Source organism: Neovison vison, chromosome 1 (genome assembly GCF_020171115.1).
Source record: "Neovison vison isolate M4711 chromosome 1, ASM_NN_V1, whole genome shotgun sequence".
In the NCBI taxonomy this organism is placed as follows: domain Eukaryota; kingdom Metazoa; phylum Chordata; class Mammalia; order Carnivora; family Mustelidae; genus Neogale; species Neogale vison.
The window spans coordinates 140,379,885-140,405,611 of NC_058091.1; the positions used below are offsets into that span (position 1 = coordinate 140,379,885).

At 43.4% G+C, this 25,727-nt stretch overlaps 1 protein-coding gene across 1 annotated transcript in view; it reads left to right on the forward strand.

Moving 5' to 3' along the window:
* KDM1B (lysine demethylase 1B) overlaps nt 1-25,727 on the forward strand; it is a 58,609-nt gene that overhangs the window by 3,123 nt on the left and 29,759 nt on the right. The window contains exons 3-7 of the mRNA XM_044251658.1: nt 443-570; nt 1,591-1,680; nt 2,213-2,324; nt 6,857-6,973; nt 23,369-23,407. Of these exons, the coding sequence (XP_044107593.1) occupies nt 443-570; nt 1,591-1,680; nt 2,213-2,324; nt 6,857-6,973; nt 23,369-23,407 (486 nt within the window). The remainder of the gene's footprint in view (nt 1-442; nt 571-1,590; nt 1,681-2,212; nt 2,325-6,856; nt 6,974-23,368; nt 23,408-25,727) is intronic.

The following is a 25,727-nucleotide window of genomic DNA, read 5'->3' on the forward strand; positions in this document are numbered from 1 at the left end:
GCAGAGAGCCTGATGGGGGCTCGATCCCAGAACCCTGGGATCATGACCTGAGCAGAAGGCAGAGGCTTTAACCCACTGAGCCACCCAGGTGCCCCTAAATAAACTCTTTTAAAATTTTTTGATTTTTTTGATTTGAGAGTGGCTGTTGTTTTGACTGGTACACCTTTTTGCCAAGAAAGCCCCAACGTTTCTTAGCTCGCATTTCAGCTCTGTCCTCAGAGACCTGTTGTTCAGGTGCTGCTTCTGTGTCTGCAGCAAGTCCGAGTTATTTGCACACTGCCCTGCCGTCTCAAGGAACTTGCCGTCCTGTCAACCCCTCACCTACTGGCAGGGTGTTGTTGATCTTCACAAGGTGAAGGTTCTTTCCGTCCTGAACCTTCCACCTTCTTCCCCCGGGGGCCGTTGCGGGGAAGTCGTGTAACCTCCGCTGGTTCTTCCTCAGGCAAAGAAGAAAGCAACGGAGACAACAGACGAGGACGAAGATGGCGGGTCAGAGAAGAAATACAGGAGATGTGAGAAGTCGGGCTGCACCGTCGCGTGTCCCGTGTGCTTTGCAAGCGCTTCGGAAAGGTCTGTGCGGCTGGCGCGTCTCGGCCTCCCCGCCCTGCCCAGGAGAACATTCTTGGTGGGAGGCTCAGCCTGCAGGACCGTTTCCCTAAAGATAGATAGAGATACTGTAAGTCACCTAAGAATAGAGACCCGTTGGGCATTTCTGTGCCCCACACCCTGCTGGGTGCTTCCCCCCCTCCTGCTCTCAGCAGCTGCCGTCAGTGTCCCTGGTCCTGCCCGCTGTTGGCTGTCCCTCTCCTGGGGGTTGAGGGTCAGGGGTAGGAATGCAGTACAGAGGACCCTGGGCTCCCCGTGGGGACCAGCGTGTGTCGCTTTCCCTGGGCTGCTCCTCCCCTCCGAAAACATCCCTCCTCTTCCAGCGGACACATACCGGACTTCCTGACACCAGGAAGCTCCCTTCACTCTTGTCCTTTTTATGGGGACAACCCAAGCATCACCTTTGACGTCCCAAGAAAAATCTCCAGTGAAGGCTTCCAAGTCAATAAAACCTGGAAAACAACCCCCATTTTTATTTTTTAAGCACAGAGAGGTGATGGTGTTAGCTCCTTCCTTGGCTACGGTCATGGCCGTGTGACGACGGGTTCTGGTCCCTGGAGAGCCTGTCTGATGGTCGGATTGCAGCTGGCGGTTCCGTGTTGGGCCATATGTTCCTGCTGGAAGCTGTCCTTGTCTCCTTTGTACCCGTGCCGCTTGCAGCAAGCACGGCGACACTCCTTTTCATGTCCTAAAACTCATTGCCCTGGAGGAGTCTCGATAAAACTTCTGAGCCCCAGTTCTGAGCCCTCGTGGTTGCGGCCAGCTGGGTTAGGTACTGGTGGTCTTTACGTCCCTGTGTCTTCGTCAGGTTTTATCGTGGATCTGACATCCTTTGAAGTTTCCCGGTCATCCGCTCTCTGCCGTTAGAATTCTAAGTGGACATGGTACAAAATGGGCTCCTAGGATGTGCTTAAGACTTGTTCTGAAAAAGCGAGAAAGAATGCTTACTCATGACCAAAGCTACACATTTTTTGCTATTTTCAGATGTGCCAAAAACGGCTACACGTCCCGATGGTATCACCTCTCCTGCGGGGAGCATTTCTGTAATGAATGCTTTGACCATTACTACCGAAGGTTTGTTCCCTAATTGCTGGAGCTTGCGCGGTGGAGGGGATGTGGCGGGAGGGTGGGGGGGGGGCTGCAGAAGGAGCCCCCGGGCTTCCTGAAGTTTTCCACCCTTTTAGCCATGACGAGAGCTGTGCAGAACTCTCATGCGGTGGCTGGGTGTGTGGGTGCTGTGCGTGTGCACGTTCGGGGCTCAGAAGGCACCTGCCGTGAGGTTCTAGTCTGCACGTTCTGAAAAATCTGCGCCCTGCTTTGCTGTTCTGTGACTGTGCATGGGGCCAGCGATGCAGAGATTTGGGGGAGGAGGCTGAGAACTGTGGGGTGCCAGACAGATGGGGACCCATCCTGTCTTCCTAGTTTTCTATCCTAAACTAGAAGGAACGCACCCTTCCTGATCACCTGTTTGAAGGGGGCTGAGATAACTCGCCCTCTCTTTATGATACGGCCAGTTAAACCCTTTACAGAAGACTTGCTGACCTGCCTCCTGTTTGGAGACCCTGGTGAACTTCTAGCATGATATATTTATTTTTATTCTTTTCAGCCATAAGGACGGATATGACAAATATATGGCCTGGAAAAAAATATGGACTAGCAATGGAAAAACCGAACCTAGTCCCAAAGCTTTCATGGCGGACCAGCAGCTCCCCTACTGGGTAAAAAGTGTATTGTCCTGGAAAACATCTGTGGGGCGAAAGACAGGAATGAATGACCTGACTGATTTTTAGGAAATCTTTCTGTTATTTCACTTATTCTTCTTTCTGGGTCTGTTAAAACATCACATTTTTTATTTCCGTTGGAAACGTTGGTAATTCACATAGTACAAAGAAGAAGCGTATAGATCGTAGTTAGGTCAAAAATCACACTTTGTGTATAATTTTTTTTAGCTTTTAGTTTATCGATTTAATTTTACTTTTCCATTTAGCCGTTCTTTGACAATATAATTTAGTGATTGTATCTATTAGGTAACTCTGTTATTTAATAAGTGATTCGCTAATTTTTAAAATATTATAGGTAATTTTGAGCTTCTCTTTTACACACTTAAAATTTTTTTATCGATGCAAAGTTCACATAACAAACTTATTTTTTTTTAGTTTTATTATTTTAATTACTCTGTACACCCAACGTGGGGCTCGAACTTATGACCACAAGATCAAGAAATGCAAGCTCTCGCCTGAGCTAGTCAGGTGCCCCTAAAGTAACCATTTTCAAGTGCATGATTTAATGCCATTTAGTAGATTGATAATACTGTGCAACCAAATGGTAATTCCAAGGCATTTTCATCATTCACAGAGGAAGCCTGTGTGCATCGAATAGTCACCTTCCGTTCCCTCTCCCCTAACCCCTGGCAACCACCGATCTTTGTCTTTGTGAGAGTCCTATTTTGGATGTTTTATATGAAGGAATCATGCAGTATGTGACCTTTTATGACCGACTTCTTTCACGTGGTATCATGTTTTTAAAGTTCATCTGTGTTGTAATTCATTCCTTTTCACGGGTACTGTTCGTTGGATGGATTCGTTGTTGGACATTTGGGTTGTTTTCACTTCTTAGTTATTGCATACAGTTGCTCCTGTGGACATTTGTGCTTGAATATTTGAATACCTGTTTTCAGTTTTGCTTTGCATATACCTAGCAATAAAACTACTGGGTTATATGGTAACTGTTTAACCCTTTGAGGGACTGCCAGACTCTTCCATAGCAAACTGCTACACAGTCTCCATTCCCAGCAGCACCGTGTAGTGGTTCAGATTTCAGCACATGTCCACCAACTCTTGTTTCCCATTATTTTGATTCTAGCTATCGTGGTAGGCATCAGTGATAGATACCCCTGGCGGGAGTATCTCATTGTGGTTTTGATTTGCATTTTTGTAATGAGAAATATCTGTGCAAGTCTTTTGCCCATTTTTAAAAAATTATTGATTATATTCCCTGCGCTATACTTTTTGTTTCTGTGACTTATTAATTAATCAGTAACTGGAAGTTTGTAGCTCTTAATTGCCTTTACCTGTTTCACCCCTCCCTCTACCCTCCTAGCCAGTTTGTTCTCTGTCATTAAGAGTCTCTTTTGCTTTTTTGTTCATTTGTTTTTGAGGTTCCACATATAACCAAAATCCTATGGTATTTATTTTTGATTCGTTTCACTTAATACACTGTTCTCTAAGTTCATCCATGTTGTGACAAATAGCAAAATCTCATTCTTCTCTAGGTTTGTGTAATATTCCATTGTGTGTGTATATATCATTTTTTGAATATTCATCTCTTGATGGACACTTGGATTGCTTTCATATCTTGGCTATGTTAGATAGTGCTACAGTAAATATAGGGCACGTGTATCTTTTCAAATTAGTGTTTCTGTTTTCTTTGGGTAGATAGCCCAGGAGTGGAGTTACTGGATGGATCCTATGGTGATTCTATTTATTTTCTCAGGAAACACTGCATGTTTTCCACAGTGCTTCCAGCAATTTTCATTCTTACCAACAATGCACGAGTGTTCATTTTCCTCCACATTCTCACCAATACTAATTATTTCTTGTCTTTTCAATACTAGTCATTCTCGCAGGTGTAAGGTGATCTCATTGTGGTTTTGATTTGCATTTCCCTGATGATGTGTGATGTTGAGCGTCTTTTCATGGGTCTCTTGGCCAGCTGTAGGTGTTCTTTGGAAAAATGTCTATTCAGGTCCTCTGCCCATTTTTAATCAGATTATTTGTTTTCTGGGTATTGAGTTGTAGAAGTTCTTTATATAATATGGATATTAACTCTTTACTGGATATATCATTTGCAGATGTCTTTTGTTCACTGGGTTGCTTTTGGGTTTTATTGATAGTTTTTTCACTGTGTGAAAGCTTTTTATTTTAATGTAGTCCCAGTTGTTTATTTTTGCTTTTGTTTCCCTTGCCTCAGGAGACCTTTCCATAAATATGTTGCTAAGGCCAATGTCCTGGAACTTTATTGCCCCTGGTTCCTTTTGGAAGTATTACAGTTTCAGGTCTCACATTTAGATCTTTTCATCCATTTTGAGTTTATTTTGTGTTTGGTGAGAGAAAGTGGTCCAGTGTCATTCTTTTGTATGTAGCTGTCCAGTTTTCTCAGTACCATTATTGAAGAGACTGTCTTTCCCCCATTGTATGTTCTTGCATCCCCGTTGTAGATTAATTGATCATATAAATATGGGTTTATTTCTGGGCTCTCTATCCTGTTCCATTGACCTCTGTGTTTTTGTGCCAGTACCATAGTGTTTTGATGACTACAGCTTTGTTGTTTATCTTGAAATCTGGGATTGTGATACCTCCAGCTTTGTTCTTTCTCAAGATTGCTTTGGCTGTTTGAGGTCTTTCGTAGTTCCATACAAATTTCAGGATGATTTTAGTTCTGTGAAAAATGCTTTTGGTGTTTTGATAGGAATTGCATTAAATCTGTAGATTGCTTTGGGTAGTACAGACATTTTAACAGTGTCACTGTTACTATTCCATGGGCGTGGTATATCATTCCTTTTGTGTCATCTTTAGTTCTTTTTGTTAAGGTCTTACAGTTTTCAGAGTACGGGTCTTTCACTCTCTTGGGTATTTTTATTCTTTTTTGTGTAATTTTAAATGCAATTGTTTTCTTAATTTCTTTTTCTGCCACTTCATTATTAGTGTGTAGAACCACGACTTATTTCTATATATTAATGTTATATTCTGAAACTTTCCTGAATTCATTTATTCTAATAGTTTTTTGGTGGGGTCTTAAGAGTTTTCTATATATAGTATCATGTCATCTGCCAATAGCGATGGTTTTAATTCTTCCTTACCAATTTGGATGCCTTTTATTTCTTTATGCAGCAATCAGACAAAAATAAAAGCATCTTTTTTAAACAACCCATTTTTATTTATTTTTAAAGATTTTATTTATTTATTTGGCAGAGGAGAGACACAGTGAGAGTGAGAACACAAGCAGGGGACATGAGAGAGGGAGAAGCAGGCTTCCTGTTGAGCAGTAAGGACCCTGGGATCATGACCTGAGCTAAAGGCAGACGCTTAAGGACTGAGGCATCCAAGCGCCCCTCAACAACCCATTTTTAGTTGGGTTGTTTATATCTTTCAGTATTGAATTGTAGGAGTTCTTTATATATTCCGGATCCTAAACCCTTGTGATATATGACTTGCAAATATTTTTCCTATAGGTTGCCTTTTCACTTCTTGGTAGTTTTTTGCTGTACAGAATTTTTTATTTTGAAGTTAGTTTATCTGTTTTTTGCTGTTTGTGCTTTTGATGTTCTCTCCAAGAACCTGGCCAAGTCTGAGATCACGAAGATCTTTTCTTCTAAGATTTTTATCACTTCAGGCCTTCATTTAGATGTTTGATCCATCTTGAGTTTTTTTTTTTTTTAAGATTGATTTTAGAGAGAGAGTTCACCAAGGCAGGAGGAGGAGATGAGGGAGAAGGGGAGAGAGTCTCAGGCAGACTCCCCACTGAGTCCAGAGCCTGACACAAGGCTCAGTCTCACAACCCATGAGCTCAAGACCTGAGCTGAAACCAAGTGTCAGATGCTTCACCAACTGAGCCACCCAGGCACCCCCAATTTGAGCTAAATTTTGTATGTAGACATCCAGCTTAATATTTTCCATATGCATATCTGCACACTTTAAAAGAAAATCTTATATTTTAGAATCTAAAATTTACAGAAAAGTTATAAGGATAGTAACAGAGAATTCCCATATATTCTTCATCCAGTTTCTTCTAATGTTACCATCCACCCACCATAATGTAAAGCTCAGAAATTACCATTGGTACGGTACTAATAACAACATTACAGACTTCAGTTGGATTTCACCAGTTTTGTCCTCCTTACTATTCCAGGATCCCATTCGGAGTATCACACTGCATTTCTGTGATACTTTTTTGACTAAATTTAATTCTTGATCATTTCTTTAGGTTAGAGCTGGAAAGCCTTTCTGACAACCGTGTTCAGATCCCCTTTGTACTTTCCTGCTGCCTGAGCTAGTATTGAATCAGAAGTTGTTACCCCAATGGGGTAAACGTGGATTATGTGGGTGATGGTGATGGGGGAGGAAAAAGTACTTAGAAGTACAAAAAGGCTGGTCAGATCTTGTGGAAAAATGGCAGAGTGAGTGGAGGAGGATGGCCATGCCAGCTCAGGATTAGCCAACTCACTGACCTTGACATACTGCTTTCCATCTAGGTTCAGTGTACAAAACCCGAGTGCAGAAAATGGAGACAACTTACCAAGGAAATCCATCTCACTCCACAGATAGCAAGGACCTACAGATGTGGTATGAAATTGAATACTACTATTAAGGTATGATCTCTGTCGGTTTTCCTTTGGAATTAATGAGTCGGTTAATTTAGTTGTAACTAAAGAGTGATGGTGTGTATTTTTCATTTATTGTATTGATCATTTTATTGGGATTGCATCAGACTATGTATAACAGGACCCCAGTTGAAGACTTTTTGTTTTCTCATGATAAGCAGTTTGGAAATATCCTGTCCAGGGCTGGTGTGGCTACCCAGGGAAGTCTCCCTTCTAGTTTCCAGTCCCACCAGGAGATGGTTGCCACACTGTCAGCCATTGTGTGCAGATTCTAAGCAGAAAAGATGCGAAAGGCAGAGGCCGAGAAGGGTGCGCCAGCTGTGGTGCTTCCTCTTTTATTGGTAAAACAGTAGCCTCCAGAAGTTCCAACAGTGGATTTCTCTTTACATCTCATTGCTAGAACAGGATCATGCACCTGCTGTGAACAACAGTAGAGATAAAGGAAGTGTAACTGAGCAAAATCAAACAAAACCAGGATCCTTTTAGTAAGGAAGAAGGGATGAATGGTTATGTTTGGGCAATTGGGAATCTGACATAGTTGGTATACTGATATATATATATAATATATATATATAAAATAATAATATATATATATTATATATATATTGAATGGTTATGTTTGGGCAATTGGGAATCTGACATAGTTGGTATACTGATATATATATATAATATATATATATATATTTTTTTGACATGTGGTAATTAGTATTTAAAATGTCTAACTTTTTTTAATATTAGTTTCAGGTATGTAATCTAGTGATTGAGTAATTCCATACTTGGTACTCGTCATGATAAATGTGCTCCTAAATGCCCATCCTTCTTTCCCTTCCCCTACCTATCTTGCCTCTGGCAACCACCAGTTTGTTCTGTATATTTAAGAGTCTATTTCTTGGTTTGTTTTTCTCTTTTCTTTTCCTTTGCTTGTTTGTTTTGCTTCTTGAACGCCACATACGAGTGAAATCATATGGTATTTGTCTTTCTCAGACTGACTTTTATTTCATTTAGCATATACTCCCTAGATCCATCCGTGTTGTTACGAAAAGCAAGATTTCATTCTTCTTTTATGGCTGAAAAATGTTGCACTATGTGTATATACCACGTCTTTATCCATTCATCTGCTGTTGGACACTTGGGCTGCTTCTGTAATTTCGCAATTGTAGATAATGCTGCAGTAAACAAACAAGTGTATGTATCCCTTTGAACTAGTGTTTTTGTATTTTTTGGGCAAATACCCACTAGTGCAATTACTGGATCATAGGGTAGTTCTGTTTTTAACTTTTTTTTTTAAAAAATATTTTATTTATTTATTTGACAGAGAGAGAGAGGCAGAGAGGGGGAAACAGGCTCCCTACTGTGCAGAGAGCCCAATGCAGGGCTCTATCCCAAGACCCGGAGAGCATGACTTGAGCGGAAGGCAGAGACTTAATCCACTAAGCCACCCAGGTGCCCCTGTTTTTAACTTTTTGAGGACCTTCCATACTGTTCACACCAGCTGTACCAGTATGCATTCCCACCAACAGTGCAAGAGGGTTTCTTTTTCTCCACACTCACCAACACTTGTTGTTTCTTGTGATTTTGATTTTAGCATTCTGACAGGTGTGAGTCGATACTACATTGTGGTTTTGATTTGCCTTTCCCTGGTAAATGATGTGGAACATCTGTTCATGTGTCTGCTGGCCATCTGGATGTGGTCTTTGCACAGATGTCTGTTCATCTCTTCTGCCCGCTTTTAGTTGGATTATTTTTTTGGGTGTTGAGTTGTATCGGTTCTTTATATATTTTGGATACTAACCCTTTTTCAGCAAAGTCTTTTGCAAATACCATCTCCCATTCAGTAGACTGACTATTTTGTTGCCTGTTTCATTCATTGTGCAGAAGCTTTTTATCTTGATGAGGTCCCAATAGTTTATTTTTGCTTTTGTTTTCCTTGCCTCAGGAGACATGTCTAGAAAAATGTTGCTTTGGCCAATGTCAGAGAATTTACTGTCTGTGTTCTCTTCAAGGATTTTTATGGTTTCAGGTCTCACATTTAGCTCTTTCATGCATTTTGAGTTTATTTGGGTGTATGGTGTCAGAAAGCAGCCTCGTTTCATTCTTTTGCATGTAGCTGTTCACTTTTTCCAACACCGTTTGTCGAAGAGACTTTTTCCCATTGGATAGGTTTCCTGCTTTGTCAAAGATGAACTGACAGTGTAATTGTGGGTTTATTTCTGGTTTCTCCATTCTATTGATATATGCGTCTGGTTTGGGTTTTTTTGTTTGCTTGTTTTTAAGATTTTATTTATTTATTTGACAGATCACAAGTAGGCAGAGAGACAGGCAGAGAGAGGGGGAAGTGGGCTCCCTCCTGAGCAGAGAGCCTGATGCAGGGCTGAATCCCAGGACCCTGAGATCATGACCTGAGCCGAAGGCAGAGGCCCAACCTGCTGAACCACCCAGGCCCCCAACGCGTCTATTTTTTGCCAGTACCATACTGTTTTGATTACTACACCCATGTCATAGAACTTGAAGTTCAGAATTGTGACATCTCAAGCTTTGCTTTTCTTAAGATCGCTTTGGTTACTCAGGGTCTTTTGTGGCTCCGTACAAATTCTGTGATTGCTCATTCTAGCTCTGTGAAAAATGCTGTTGGTATTTTGATAGGGACTGCATTAAATCTGTAGATTGCTTTGGGTATTCTGGACATTTTAACAGTATTTGTTCTTTTGATCCATGTGGATGGAATGTCTTTCCATTTCTTTGTGTCATCTTCAGTTTCTTTCATCGGTGGTTTACAGTTTGCAGAGTACAGGTTCTCACTGCTTTGGTTATGCTTATTCCTAGGTATCTTACTATTTTGGGTACAGTTGTAAATGGAATTGTTTTCTTAATTTCTCTTTCCGCTTCATCATTATTGGCGTATAGAAATGCAACAGATTTCTATAGATTAATTTTGTATCCTGTGAATTTGTTGATCCATTCTAGCAGTTTTTTGTTATCTTTCACGTTTTTTGTGTGTAGCATCCTGTCGTCTGCCAACAGTGAAAGTTTTACTTCTTTCTTTCTTATTTGGATGCCTTTTATTTCTTTTTGTTGTCTGATGACTGTGGCTAGGACTTCCAGTGCTATGTTGAATAAAAATGGTGAGAGTGGGCATCCTTGTCTTACTCATCTTAGAGGACAAGCTCCGTTTTTCCCCTTGGAGGATGATACCAGCTGTGGGTTTTTCCTATGTAGCCTTTATTATGTTGAGGTACGTTCCCTCTAAACCTGCTTTGTTGAGGGTTTGTTTTTTTTTTCCCCAAGATTTTATTTAGTTATTTGACAGAGAGAGATAACAGCAAGAGAGGGAACACAAGCAGGGGGTGTCGGAGAGGGAGAAGTAGGCAGGCTTCCTACCAAGGGGGAGCCGGATGCGGGGCTCGATCCTAGGACCCCCTGGGATCTTGACCTGAGCTGAAGGCAGAGGCTTAACAACTGAGCCACCCAGGCACCTGAGGGATTTTATTATAAGTGGATATTGTACTTTGTCAAGTGCTTTTTCTGCATCTATTGAAATGATAGTAGTAGATAGTAGTTACCCTTTCTCTTATCAATGTGATGGATCACATTGATTTGTTAATATTCAATCACTCTTGCAGCCCGGGAATGTGTGTCCCTTAATCATGGTGAATGATTATTTTAATGTATTGTTGGATCTGGCTTGCTAGTATTTTGTTGAGGATTTTTGCATCTGTGTTCATCAGAGATACTGGTCTGTAATTCTCTTTTTTGTGGTGTCTTTATATGGTTTTGATATCAGGGTAATAATGCTGGCCTCGCAGAATAAATCTGAAAGTTTTCCTTCCTTTTCTAATTTTTGGAATAGTGTGGGAAGAATGGGTATTGACTCTTCCGTAAATGTTTGGTAGAGGGGCGCCAGGGCGGCTCAGTCGGTGAAATGAGTGTGTCAGCTCAAGTCCTCTCTCAGAGTGCTGGGATGGGGCCCCGTGTCAGGCTCCCTGCTCAACGAGGAGTCTGCTTCTCCCTCTCCCTCCGCCTCTCCCCCTGCCTGTGCTCTCTCTGTTTCTCAAATAAAATCTTTAAAAAAAAAAAAAAATAAAAAATAAAAGTTTGGTAGAATTCAGCTGTGAAGCCATCTGGTTCTGGATTTTTGTTTGTTGGGAGTTTTTATTGTTTTTGTTGTTACTGATTCGCTTTCTTTGCTGGTAATTGGTCTGTTCAAATTTTGTTTCTTCCTGCTTCAGTTTTGGTAGGTTATAGGTTCCTGTGAATTTATCCATTTCTTCTAGGTTGTCCAATTGGTTGGCATATTGTTTTTTATAATATACCATTGCAATTATTTATATTTCTGTAAGGTTAGTTTTTATTTCTCCTTTCCTGCTTGTGATTTGGGTCCTTTCTCTTTTTTTTCTCAATGAGTCCATCTAGACATTTATCAATTTCATTGGTTGTTCTTTTGGTTTTTTGGTTTTTTTCCCGAAGAACCAGTTCCTGGTTTCATCGATCTGTTCTATTGTATATTTTGTTTCTATATTACTTATTTCCGCCCTAATCTTTGTTTTTTCCTTTCTTCTGCTGGCTTTAGGCTTCATTTGTTGTTCTTTTTCTAGTTCCTCTAGGTGTAAGGTTAAGTTGTTTGCACTTTTTCTTGCTTCTGGAGGTAGATCTCTGTTGCTATACACTTCCCTCTTAGGACTGCTTTTGCTGTGTCTCAAAGGTTTGAATCATTGTGTTTCACTTTTACTTGTTTCCATGTACTTTTAAAATTTCTTCTCGTATTTCCTGGTTGACCCATTCATTGTTTAATAGCATGTTACTTAACCTCCATGTCCATGTGTCCTTCCCAGATTTTTTTCTTGGGGTTGACTTCTTGTTTCATAGCAGTGCAATGAGAAAAGATGTATGGTGTGACTTTGATCTTTTCAATTTGTTGAGGCTTGTTTTGTGGCCCAGTATGTGATCTGTTCTGGAGATGGTTCCCTGTGTACTTGAAAAGAACGTGTATTCTGCTGCTTTAGAATGTAATGTTCTCAATATATCTCTTAAGAGTTTAAGAGATACAGTTGTCATACTATTCGAGTGTAACGCTCAACCATTGTTACCATTGTTCCCTTGTTGACTTCCTGTTTAGATAATCTGTCCACCTGTCTGTAAGTCAGGTGTTAAAGTGCCGTACTACTTTGGTATTATTGATTAGTCCATTATTTTTGTTATTAACTGTTCTATGTGTTTGGGAGCTCCTATGTTGGGTGCATAAATATATATTTTTTAAAGATTTTATTTTAGGGGCACCTCGGTGACTCAGTGGGTTAGAGCCTCTGCCTTTGGCTCAGGTCATGATCCCAGGGTCCTGGGATCGAGCCCTGCATCGGGCTCTCTGCTCAGCAGGAAGCCTGCTTCCTCCTCTCTCTCTGCCTGCCTCTCTGCCTACTTGTGATCTCTGTCCATCAAATAAATAAATAAAATCTTTAAAAAAAAAGATTTTATGTATTTTAAAGAGCGAGGGGGGTGCAGAAAGAAAGATATTTTCAAGCTGACTCTGAGCTGAGCAAGAAGCCCAACGTAGGGCTCAGCCCCTTGACCCTGAGACTGTGACCCAAGCCCAAACCAAGAGTTGGACACTTAACTGAGTCACCTAGGTGCCCCGGGTGCATACATATTTACAATTGTTATATTTTCTTGTTGAATTGTCCCCTTTATTATAGTGTCCTTCTTTGATTCTTATTATAGACTTTCTTTTTTTCTTAATTTTTTAAAATTAACATATAATGTATTATTAGTCCCAGGGCTACAGGTCTGTGAATCACCAGGTTTACATACTTCACAGCACTCACCATAGCACATACCCTCCCCAGTGTCCATAACCTCACCACCCTCTCCCTACCCCCTCCCCCCAGCAATCCTCAGTTTGTTTTGTGAGATTAAGAGTCTCTTATGGTTTGTCTCCCTCCCAATCCCATCTTGTTTCATTTATTCCTTTTCTACCCCCCACATTGCCTCTCAACTTCCTCATATCAGGGAGATCATATGATAATTGTCTTTCTCTGATTGACCTATTTCACTCAGCATAATATCCTCTAGTTCCATCCATGTTGTCGCAAATGGCAAGATTTCATTTCTTTTGATGGCTGCATAATGTTCCATTGTATATATATATACCACATCTTCTTTATCCATTCATCTGTTGATGGACATCTAGGTTTTTCCCATAGTTTGGCTATTGTGGACATTGCTGCTAGGAACATTTGGATGCGTGTGCCCCTTTGGATCACTGCATTTGTATCTTGGGGTAATACCCAGTAGTGTGATTGCTGGGTCATAGGGTAGCTCTATTTTCAACTTTTTGAGGAAGCTTCATGCTGTTTTTCCAGAGTGGTTGCACCAGCATGCTTTCCCACCAACAGCATAGGAGGGGTCCCCTTTCTCTGCATCCTCACCAGCATCTGTCATTCCCTGACTTGTTAATTTTTTCAGGCTTTCTTTTTTTTTTTAAAGATTTTATTTATTTATTTGACAAACAGAGATCACAAGCAGGCAGAGAAGCAGACAGAGAGAGAGGAGGAAGCAGACTCCCACTCAGCAGAGAGCCCGATGTGGGGCTTGATCCCAGGATTCTGGGACCACGACCTGAGCCGAAGGCAGAGGCTTCAACCCACTGAGCCACCCAGGTGCCCCCAGGCTTTCTTTTAAAGTCTATTTTGTCCAATAGAAGTATTGCTACTGCAGCATTCTTTTAGATCTGTTTGCCTGATAAATGTTTCTCCACCTTCTCACTTTAAATCTTAGGTGTAAAATGAGTCTCTTGTCGGCAGCATGTACACGAGTCCTGTTTTTTCTTTCTTTCTTTTTTTTTTTTTTAAGGTTTTATTTATTTATTTGACAGACAGAGATCACAAGTAGGCAGAGGCAGGCGGAGAGAGAGGAAGAAGCAGGCACCCAGGCGCCCCACGAGTCCTGTTTTTTAATCCATTCTGTCACATTGTGTCTTTTGAGTGGAGCATTTAGTTTATGTACATTCAGTGTCATCATTGATAGATACATATTTATTGCCATTTCATTATTTTGTCATTTGTTTTGAAGTTTTTCTCTCATCCTTTCTTTTTCTCTTTCATAGTTTGCTGGTGTTCTTTAGAGATGTATTTGGATTTCTTTCTCTTTGTTCTTTGCATATTTGCTGGTGGTTTTTGATTTGTGGTTACCAAAAATTAAGTTTGTACAAACCTTTTAGTCCCATAGTAGTCTCTATTAAGTGGACGGTCATTTAGGTTTGAACCCAGTTTTTTCTCCTGTCTTCCCCACGTTTGTAGGTATAGGGTGTCATGTTTTACATCCTTTTATTTTGTATTCTCCTTGACTAATTTTTTACAGATATACTCATTTTTACTGCTTGTGTGTTTCCTACCCTCATACAACCATTTTTGGTCTTTCCTTTCCACTCAAAAAGTCCCCTGTAATATTACTTGCGAGGCTGGTTTAGTTACCGTGGACTCCTATAGGGTTTTTTTTTTTTTTAAGATTTTATTTATTTATTTGACAGAGAGAGAGAGAGAGATCACAAGTAGGCGGAGAGGCAGACAGAGAGGAAGGGAAGCAGGCTCCCTGCTGAGCAGAGAGCCTGATGTGGGGCTTGATCCCAGGACCCTGAGACCATGACCTGAGCCAAAGGCAGAGGCTTTAACCCACTGAGCCACCCAGGCACCCCCTATAGGTTTTGTTTGTCTGGGAAACTCCTTGCTTCTCCTTCCATTCTGAATTATAGCCTGGCTGGAAAGAGTATTCTTGGCTGCATGTGTTTCTCATTCAGCACTTTGACTATATAGCACGCCGCTCTTTTTTGCCTTGGAAAGTTTCTGCTGAAAAATTTGTGGCTCGCCTTTTGGGGTTTCCTTTCTCTCCATAACTGTCTTCATTTGTATTACTGCTTTTTTTTTTTTTTTAAAGATTTTATTTATTTATTTGACAGAGAGAGATCACAAGCAGGCAGAGAGGCAGGCAGAGAGAGAGAGAGAGAAGGAAGCAGGCTCCCGGCTGAGCAGAGAGCCCAATGCGGGACTCGATCCCAGGACCCTGCGATCATGACCTGAGCCGAAGGCAGCGGCTCAACCTACTGAGCCACCCAGGCGCCCATGTATTACTGCTTTTAATATTTTTTCCTTATCACTATATTTTACCATTCTAATTATAGTATGTCTTGGTATGGATCGGCTTTTGTTGATTTTACTGGGGGTTCTCTGTGCCTCCTGGATCTAGTTATCTCTTCCCTTCCCCAGATTAGGGAAGTTTTGAGCTATTCTTTTCTTTCTTTTTTTTTTTTTTTTAAATAAGATTTTATTTATTTACTTATTTGAGGGAGAGAGCGAATGTGCTGGCCAGGAGAGGGAGAAGGACTAGTGGACTCCACACTGAGTGCAGAGCCCAACTGGGGCTCAATCCCATGACCTTAAGAACATGACATGAGCCAACATCTACAGTAGGATTTTTTACTGACAGAGCCACCCTGGTGCCACTCAGCTATTATCTCTTCAAGTAAATTCTCTGCCGCCTTCTCTCTCTCTCTCTCTCCTTCTCTTCCAGGGCTCCTATAATAGGAATGTTGCTACGTTTGATGAAGTCAGTGAGTTCTCTAAGTCTGTTCTTATTTACATAAGTCTTTTCTCTCTTTTGTTCAGCTTGATTACTTTCCATTACTCAGTCTTCTACATCACTCATTCTTTCCTCTGCTTCTTTCATCCTGCTGTTACTTCTATCAATTCATTTCACTCTGCCATGTTATTCCTTTTCTCTGGGTCAAGGGTCTCAGTGTTGTCCTCTACTCTTTTCTCAAGTTCATTGAGTATCTTTATGATCATTGCTTTAAATTCTCTATCAGGCATGTTACTTCTGTTTCCGTTAGAGCTCTGGCTGTGGCATTGTCCTTTTCTTTAATTTGGGACACATTCCTCTGTCTTCTCATCTTGTCTAAGTCTCTGTGCCTGTTTATGTGTGTTGGGAAAATCAGCTACATCTGTTCTTGAGGGTAGTGGCCTTATGAAGAAGAGGTCCTGCAGTGCCCTGCTGTTGTAGTGTCTCCTGTTCCCCAAGGCCTGGCGCTTCTGGGACTGTCTCCAGCGTGTGCTTGGGAGCACTCTGCAGGTGTGTCCTGGACACTTTATCCTTCAGGCTAGTCCTCTGCAGAGGCCCTCTTCGCCTGTTGTGGGCAGTGTTTGGTTCCTGGCCTGATGTGCTGCATTTTAACTAGATGTATTCTGGTTTGCTTGTGAAATGGGACCGCCATCACTGCCACCAGAACCGAGGCCTCAAAAACCTCCAGGCTGGGGTGATGCGGTGTGGGTAGGGTTTGCACTGGCTTTTGGGGGGACATGGGCCTGCCATGCTGGGATTTAGGCCAATGTGACTGGGATGGTTGGTTCTTCTGGAACACAGGGCTGGGGAGAGGCTTGACCTCAGCAAGTTAGGTAATGAGTGTGGGCCCTGGGTTGGTTTCCGTGGGTGTGTCTCTGTGTCAGTGCCAAGGAAGGACAAGAGAAATGGCTCCTGCTAGTTCCTTTGTTCCCAGAGGTATCTCTCCATGATCACCGCTTCTCTGGGACACACTCTGAGATGAGCACCGAACCTCCCCACTGTGTGCCCCAGGGGCTCTTCAGATCTCTCTTTCATTCATGCTGCGTGTCTGAGGACGATTTGCCCTTCCTCCTCTCCAAGAGTAACCGTGATAGCTTCCACGCTGTATCCCAGTCAACCCCATTGACCTTTAGAACTCCCGACTTTAAGTCCTGCTGGTTGCAAGAACTCATGAGATTTGGTCTTTCTTACTTTCCAAGCCAGTTGCTATGGGGATTCGTTGTCCCCGTGCACTCCCCTGTGTGCCAGTCTGTCTCTTGCCGGTCTCTGCAACCACAGCTCCTCCTCCCTGCTCCAGTGGCCAGGATCCATTTCTCTTCCAAGCCGCATCTCTGCACTCCCACCTTCCTCAGTGTGGCCTTTTCTCTCGCTTTAGTGGTGGAGTTTGTTCTGTCAGTCTTCAGATCAATTTCTGGGGTATTCAGGATGACTTGATGATGGTCTAGTTTTATTTGTGGGTCGGGGCAAGCCTAGGGTCCTCCTCCTCTGCTGTCATCTTCCCCTCTGAAAATAAAGTTTTATTGGAACACAGCCATGCTCATTCTTTATGTATTGTCTGTGGCTGCTTTCGTGCTCCAGTGGTAAGGGGTTTGTGATGTAGACTGTATGATACACAGGCTTTAAAGTATTTACTGTCTAGCCTTTTACAGAAAATGTTTCCCAGCGTCTGTTCTGATCCATGAGCATGGTATATCTCTCCATCTTTTCAGGCTTTTTAATTTTCTCCATAGTGTTTTTCTAGTTTTTCACTGAGGGTGTCCTTTGTTAAATTTATTTCTAGATATTTTGCTTTTTTCTGTAATTATAAGTGGAATTTATTTTTAACTTTATTTTCAAGTTGTTTGTTGCAATTATGTAGAAATACAAATTGCTTGTATATGTTGACTTTCTACCCAGAGATTTTCTTGAATTCACTTATTAAATTTCAAAGATCTTTTCGTAGATTGCTTTGGATTTTTTTTTCTTTTTTTTTTTTTTAAAGATTTTATTTATTTATTTTATAGAGAGAGATCACAAGTAGATGGAGAGGCAGGCAGAGAGAGAGAGAGAGGGAAGCAGGCTCCCTGCTGAGCAGAGAGCCCGATGCGGGACTCGATCCCAGGACCCTGGGATCATGACCTGAGCCGAAGGCAGCGGCTTAACCCACTGAGCCACCCAGGTGCCCTGCTTTGGATTTTCTACCATCATAGCAACTCTTGTGCTTTTTTTAAAAACTAAATTTTTGGGCTCGCTCTTCTTCTTGCCTTATTACTTTGGCCACGACCATCAGCACAGAGTTGAGTAGAAGTTGGAGAACAGCTATCTTTTCTTGTTCCTGACTTAGGAGAAATGTGTTCAGTATTTTATCATTATGTATAGTGCCAGCTGTAGCTTTTCACAGATGTCTTTGATCAGACTGAAGAAGTTCCTCTCTTTCCCTACTTTGCTGAGAATGTTTTGTTATGAACGGATGATGGATTTTGTTAGAAACTTTCTCTACTTCTTTTGTTTTGTTTTGTTTTAAGATTTATTTATTTATTTGACAGAGAGAGAGAGAGAGAGAGAGATCACAAGTAGGCAGAGAGGCAGGCGGTGGGGGTGGGGGGGAAGTAAGCTCCCTGTTGATCAGAGAGCCCGATGTGGGGCTCGATCCCAGGACCCTGGGATCATGACCTGAGCCGAAGGCAGAGGCTTTAACCCACTGAGTTACCCAGGCGCCCCGCCAGTTGTGTTTTTGACGAAATGTATTTTATCTTCACTGTCAGACTTGTTAGAGTTGCTTGCACTGTTCCCTCATTCTCCTCTCAGTGGGATCTGTGGTGGTACCCCTGTTTCATTTTTGATGTTGGCAGTTTGGGAGTAAAGGGTAGAAAGCACAGATCTAAGCCTGGGGGGCCAGGGTTCCGGAGTTGGCAAGTCCTGTGCTGAAGCCGTTCAGTTCAGCACCTGAATTGGTGCTTGGGCTGGACCTTTGGAGCAGAAGCCATTTGTGGGACAGGAGAGGAAAACGAGGGAGGGGCCTGATGTTGGGGGCTGGGTAATTCATTTTCCAGGCTGAGTGGGTCCAGAGACGGGAATGGGGTTGGAGTGTCAGGTGAGCTGATCAGTATTGTGTACCCTGAGCTTAACAACTAGCACCTGTACCTCAGATGACTTCTCAGGTGGATTCCATTGTATTTAAAAGGAGAGCTGGGCCAGGGAGCAGTAAAAAATAGCAGACTATCTTACTAGATACTATCCTTGGGGCCATTCTTACGAAACCTGCTTTTGTGAAGCTTCCAGACAATTGTTCTAAAAGGATGAAACAGATATCTTGGATGGCTTGCCTGATGATGTTATGTGACTAAACAGTAAGTATGTTTTACATGCAGGGTTTATATGAAAATAATTTGTCCTGACTCTGGTTTAGCTGGGTTTGGAGTTCTGCGCCATCCCTCTTCTCATTCACCCTGTGATAACAGAAAATACAATTTTGACGTAGTTTCTTTTCTTTTCTTTTTTTTCCCCCCCGACGTCGTTTCTGCTCATCTTCAGGTCATCTGTGTCCCTTTTCCAATTTACTTGGTTTTCCTTCCTGTGGTCCGTGTCTTTTTCACTTTCTTCAACTTGAACTGCTTGGGAATACCCCAAGGTTTTCTGTAGAATGAGCTTGTTTTTGAGAAAAAAGACATGTGCTCATCTTTGAAACATTGAAACAATACAGAAAAGAACAAAGATGATAGCCAAAAAAACAAGCTCATGCGGCCACCATCATGAAATAACCATTGTCGTTCGAAAATATTCCCCTCAGTGTGTCTGAGGAAAAGGTCTGGCTGACATACTGCTTTGGTATGTCACACATACTACCGCATGTGCTGGTTTGATGTTCCGTGGTTGCATTATTTCACACAACCAACTTAACATAAGAAAAAGAAGCCAAAGTGAACTAAGAACTTGCTGAACGTGGAGTAACAATTTCTTCATCACAAGGATTGTAGTTTCTGAAATCTCCCTGAGGGGCGCCTGGGTGGCTCAGTCCGTTGAGGGTCTGCCTTTGGCCCAAGTCATGATCTCAGGGTCCTGAGATCGAGTCCCGCATCACCCTGGCCCTCTACTCAGTGGGGAGCCTGCTTCTCCCTCTCACTCTGTGCTCTTCTGCTCTCTCAAATAAATAAACGAACTCTTTAAAAAAAAATAAAAAGACAAGAAAAGAAAATCTCCCTGAAAGATGAAGAAGATATGTGAGGAGAATGCTGGGGGGGTTGGAATCGCCCTCCCTTCTTTTTTAAATTGCATGTTTCAGTCTTAGATGCTCATTAACACCGGGACATGAAAGAGGAAAAAGTAGATTACATCACACTTCGGGCCACCCCGCCTTTTCCTCACTCCCAGTGCCTGTTAGCGTTTTGGGTCACTTCTTCCCAGTCACCATAATCTCTCCGTTGTTTACTCTTGCTTCTGTGTTCATGGGGCTTTACTTGTATTGCCCCCCATAATTTCTGTACCACAGTCCCTTCTGTCCCCACTTCTTTACTGCGGTTCCTCATGTGGTTGGATGTATTTTAACTGCAGGCACTTTTACCCAGCAGGGGCTCCAAGGTGTCAGATCTCTTCCATTTTTTCATTGTCTTTCTCTCCTCTAGCCTCCCACCATCTTAAAGTTGAAGGGTTTGTGGTCTTAAATTCCAGCTTCTGACGATGCCATCACTTTTCTCATCTCCTTCTCCCCTCCAGAGATCCCCCTTCGAGACCTACTGCCCCAGTCTCGACTGATTGCCATCCGTAGCCTGAACGTTTGAAATATTTATTGAAATGGTGTTTATTGACCCAGAATCACTTCGGTCTTCAGCTTGGCATTCTGTCAAGGACAAAGTCTGGAGAGGTTTATTTGTAAACCAGTATTAAACAGCACGGTAGTGAGCGCCGCCTGCTCTTTTGGGGCTTTGCTTTTGGTCGTTAATATATCTCTTTTAGAGAAGGGGAGAGACAGGCAGGGAGTGGCAGAGGGGGCAGGAGACAGAGCAGGAGAGAGAGAATTTCCAGCAGGCTCCATGCCCAGCTTGGAGCCTGAAGCGGGGCGTGATCCCACGACCCTGAGATCCCACCTGACCTGAAATGAGGAGTTGGATGCTTAGTCAGTTGAGCCACCCAAGCACCCCTCTTGGTTTATAGAAAGATGTTTCCATATCAGCACACAAAGATCTCTTTGTTCTTAAAGGCCATGTAAGACATAGTCCATTCAGTTGGTGTATCCTGATGAATTTACCCTGACTAAAGGGTATTTAGGTGACTTTTAAATTGTGTTTATTGTTAGGTGCCTGGGTGGCTCAGTGGGTTAAGCCTCTGCCTTCGGCTCAGGTCATGATCTCAGGGTCCTGAGATCGAGCCCCATATCAGGCTCTGGGCTCAGCAGGGGGCCTGCTTCCCCATCTCTCTCTCTGCCTGCCTCTCTGCCTACTTGTGATCTCTGTCTGTCAAACAAATAAATAAAATCTTTAAAAAAAATTGTGTTTACTGTTAGTGACAGTGCTACAGTGAATAGCTTTGTATCTATGCCATTGTCAGTCTACTTGTAGGATCAATTCCAGGAAATGAAATTTCTGTGTCTTAAGTATATATGGTCATTTTCTCTTTCTTTCTTTCTTCCTTCCTTCCTTCCTTCCTTCCTTCCTTCCCCTTTCCCTTTCCCTTTCCCTTTCCCTTTCCCTTTCCCTTCTTTTCTTAAGTAGGCTTCATCCCCAACTTGGGGCTTGAACCTCCTAACCTTGAGATTTAAGGGTCATGTGCTCTACTGACTGATACAGCCACACACCCTGATACGGTCATTTTAATCTGAACTAATACATCGACACAAAAGCGGGTTTCTGATGATACGTAAGGAATAAAGACTTAAAACAAGCACTCAGGTGCCCAGCACCCTGTTTTAGAAGCAGAGCGTTCCTTGCCAAGGCCTCTGTATCTCCAGGGGGGCCCCTCAGTACTTGTTCTCTCCCTCCCCTGCAAGTGTTCTGCAGTGTTCTGAATTCTGCATGTATTATGCCTCTGCTTTTTGTTACAGAGTCATGCATATTTATGAGACCAAAACAACATGTAACATTTTCTGTATTTCTGTGGTTGGTTATGAATTATGTCCTGTTGTTTGTATTCCTCTGCGACTTGCTCTTTTTACCCAACACTGAGGTTTTCCCATAAGTATCCATGTCGATGCTTGAGCCCTGGTTCATTACTTCTCCCTGCTGGGCAGTATCGCCGTGCATAAGCCCACCTGCCGCAGCACACCTGTTCTGCCTGTGCACGTGGGGGTGGTTTCTCATTTGGGGCCGTGAGGTGCACGCGAGCATTCTTGCACACCTCCCCTGGTGCCGGCATGCCAGAGTTTCTCTGGAATATTCCAAGGGGTCAGATTGGCCAGGCCATAGGGTATGCCGGTCTTCAGTTGATGTAGGTAACCTTTTTATTAAAGTATAACATAGAAACAGAAAATGTACAAATCAAAATGCGGAACTCGGTGGCGCTTCGAAGAGTCCCTCTTTAACCAGCTCCCAGTAGAGAAATTGAACTTTTCCCAGCCCCGCAGGAGGCCCCCCTGCACCCCTTTCACTCACACCCTCCGTCCCTTGTTCCCCTACTCTCTGGGCTGGCTGACTGGACTTGTAAGTGGAATCACACAGGGTGCGTTCTCCGGGGCCTGGTCTCTTTGTCGCCGTTATGTTTGTGCGGTGTGCCCCTGCGGTAGTGTGTGGTGTGTGCTTGGTTCTTTCGCATTGCTGTGTCATTGGCTGTTTTTTTGGTTTTATTTTTATTTGTTTGGGAGAGAGACAGAGATAGAGCACATGAGTCAGGAGGAGAGGGAGAAGCAGGCTCTCCAGTGAGCAGAGAGCCAGACGTGGGACTCGATCCCAGGACCCTGAGATCATGACCTGAGCGGAAGGCAGATGCTTAATGACTGAGCCACCCGGGCGCCCCAGTGGGCTGTTGTTTGAACAGAACACTCTTCTACTCTTGGTGGACTTCCGGGCTGTGATTAGCTTTTTTCTATTACAAACAGTGCGCCTTTGAACATTTTTTAAAAAGATTTATTTATTTTGGGGCACCTGGGTGGCTCAGTCGGTTAAGCATCTGCCTTCAGCTCAGGTCATGATCTCAGGGTCCTGGGATCGAGTCCTGCATCTGACTTCCTGTTCAGCAGGGAGTCTGCTTCTCCCTCTCCCTCTGCCCCTCCTCCCTCCCTGCCCCCCCCGAATAAATAAAATCTAAAAGATTTTATTTATTTATTTGAGTGAGAGAGAGAAAGAGAGGGAGTGGAGGAAGGGGCAGAGGGAGAGAGAATCTCAAGAAGAATCCTCGCTGAGCGGGGGGAGCCCTGTGGGAGGCTCAGTCTCAGGACGGAGATCACGATCTGAGCTGAAACCAAGAGTCCGATGTTTAATGGACTGAGCGCCTCAGGTGCTCCTGAGCATTTCTAATACTTCTGTGGGTGCACATGTTTGAGAGCCCCTGTCAGAAAACTAGCCAGGTGTGAACTGCGTGTATCGCTTGTATGTCTTCAGCCTGCAAGGTAGTGTCAAATTATTGTGCGTTTAAATGTTGCGTATTTTGTCAAATTGCCCCCAAAGTCCTTCTGCTCCTTCAGCTCTCCACCTGTGACCTCTTTACAGCAGTAGCTGTCTCCTCCATGCCCTCAGCGCTGCCTTGTTTTATCCCATTTGTCGCTTTTACCCGCTGCACAGGTGAAGAGGGGCGTCTTAACTGAAAGCAAACGGACACTTAACGCCTGTAGTTTATAAGTAAATCTAATTAACAGTTGGTTTTCTTTTGCAGTCCGAGACCTCAGACCATTGTTCCCTTCCAGAGGATCTAGTGAGTATTTGAGCACATCCTGGACCACAGTTCACTGGGCCCTCGATGATAAAAGTACTATCTGTCAGTGACAATAACAGTTTCATAAGTTTCTCTCTATTTGGTTGCTGATCAAAGGCTTTTGATCTAACCTGACACTGGTGTAATGAAAATGTTAGGAGTCATAGTATCATGGGTGATCCTTCCCTCCCTTATAGAGAAAAATAAAATGATATTGCCACATGTTAAAAGGAATTAAAAGGGAAGAAGTGGGTAGCTTGCCTTACTCCGCGAATCTGCCTTGTTTCTCATGGGTGGCTTTTGGGACCTTATCTTTGCTTGAATCCTTCTAAGAAAAGAACGAGAGGCCCGTAATTTGATGGCCTTGGCCCAGATTCAGCTGCAAGAGAGTGTTCTTGTGTATTCTGAGCTTGGTGTAATTGCCCCGTCCTGTCTCTGCCCGCGGGGGGAGGGGAAGCAGCGCGTCCGGCTGGCCGAGCCTCCTCACGTCTCATTTCTCCTGTGGACCTTCGCTCCAGGAGCTGGCAGAGCCCTGGCCGGTATGGTAGATCCCACGCTGTTGTAGAAAATGGTGTCTTGCATTTCTGAGTGTCTGGAATTCTGAGCTATTCTGCGTTTCAGTAATACAGAGGTTTAATTTGTGGTTTTTCTACATGTCTGAAACTTGGGGGCTGTGGTTGAATTTTAGGCAAAGGGAGAAGTGACATGTATTAAATCTACTTGAAATCCATTCTGTTACATAAAGGGATGTGTGAGATACACACATTTTTTAAATGGCCTCCACGGCCAGTGCAGACCCTGAAGCAGGCTGGAGCTCCCAGCTCTAAGGTCAAGAACTGAGCCGAAATCAAGAATCAACTATTTAACTGACTCAGCCTCCCAGGTGCCTCCCCCCACGTATTTTTAATAATTAGTTGTACCCTCAAGCATTTCCATAGGAAAGCAGTGGCCCAGATAATTTCAGGATTTAGGGTAGACAGATAGATACAAAGGAAAACATAGTCAAGTACATTTGCAATGCCTGATGAGTCTGTCCGCTGGCATTCCGACCCTTTTGTAAACAGAACACTGAACTTTAGGACAGAGGCCATATTCTTAGGATATAGGATCTTAATTGTGGAAGAGTTCCTGGATTTCATCCACCAGTTATTTACTTTTGTGTAGGGTTAAGGAAGAGTCTAGAACAGGTTTATATCCGTATCTCCTGCTTTACCCCTGTTCTATGCCTCTGGATTCAGGGGTCACTTTTTTTTTTTTAAGATTTTATATATTTATTAGACAGAGAGAGATCACAAGTAGGCAGAGAGGCAGGCGTTGGGGGGGGGCGGTGGAAGCAGGCTCCCTGCTGAGCCCAGAGCCTGATGTGGGGCTTGATCCCAGGACCCTGAGATCATGACCCGAGCCGAAGGCAGAGGCCTTAACCCACTGAGCCACCCAGGTGCCCCTTATTTTTTTATTTAAAAAAATGTTTTTTAACGATTTATTTATTTTGAGGGAGAGATGAGAGAGTGAGCAGGGGGGACAGTGGAGTGGCAGAGGGAGAAGCCGACTAATAAATAAAGGAGCCCAGAGCGGGACTCGATCCCAGGACCCCAGGATCATGACCTGAGCTGAAGGCAGATGCTTAATCGACTGAGCCCCCCAGGCAGCCCCAGGTTCACTTTGCAAGCAGGTTCTAAGTTTTAAGCGCCTGTACTCGTTTCCTAGGGCTGCTGTAATGCATAACTACAAACTAAGCAACAGAAGCACGTTGCCTCCTAGTTTCAGAGGCTGAGTCTGAAATGAAGCTGTTAGTAGGGCTGTGCCTCCACGAAGGTCTGGGGGTGCGTCTGTTAGCCTTTTCCTGCCTCCGGTGGCAACAGCAATCCTTGGCGTTGGTTGGCTTGTCCGGGGGTTATTGCGGGTCCACGTGACCCTCTCCCTGCGTGCCTTCCCCGCTGTGTCCCTTCTCTTCCTCTAAGGACACCAGTTGCACTGAGGTTAGAGCTCACCCTACTCCGTGTGACTGAGGACCTCTGTAAGGACCCCGTTTCCATTTGGGTCGTGTGCTGAGGTTCCGGGTGGATGTGGATTTGGGGGGAACCTGGTATAAAGATGCTGATGGACTGACTCTATCGAGTACGATTTCTTACGTGGTACATGTATTGGTGAGAGTGGGGTTCTCGATGGTGTCCCAACAGAGTGACAGCCCAGGGACTGACGGGTGCGCTGGGGGGGACACGCTCAGAACAGCAGGACGGAGTACATGTTCATGGGTGGCTGTTGGAGCTGCTCACACCCCTGTGCAGAGACAACTCGGAGCATGGTCAAGGGGGCTTCT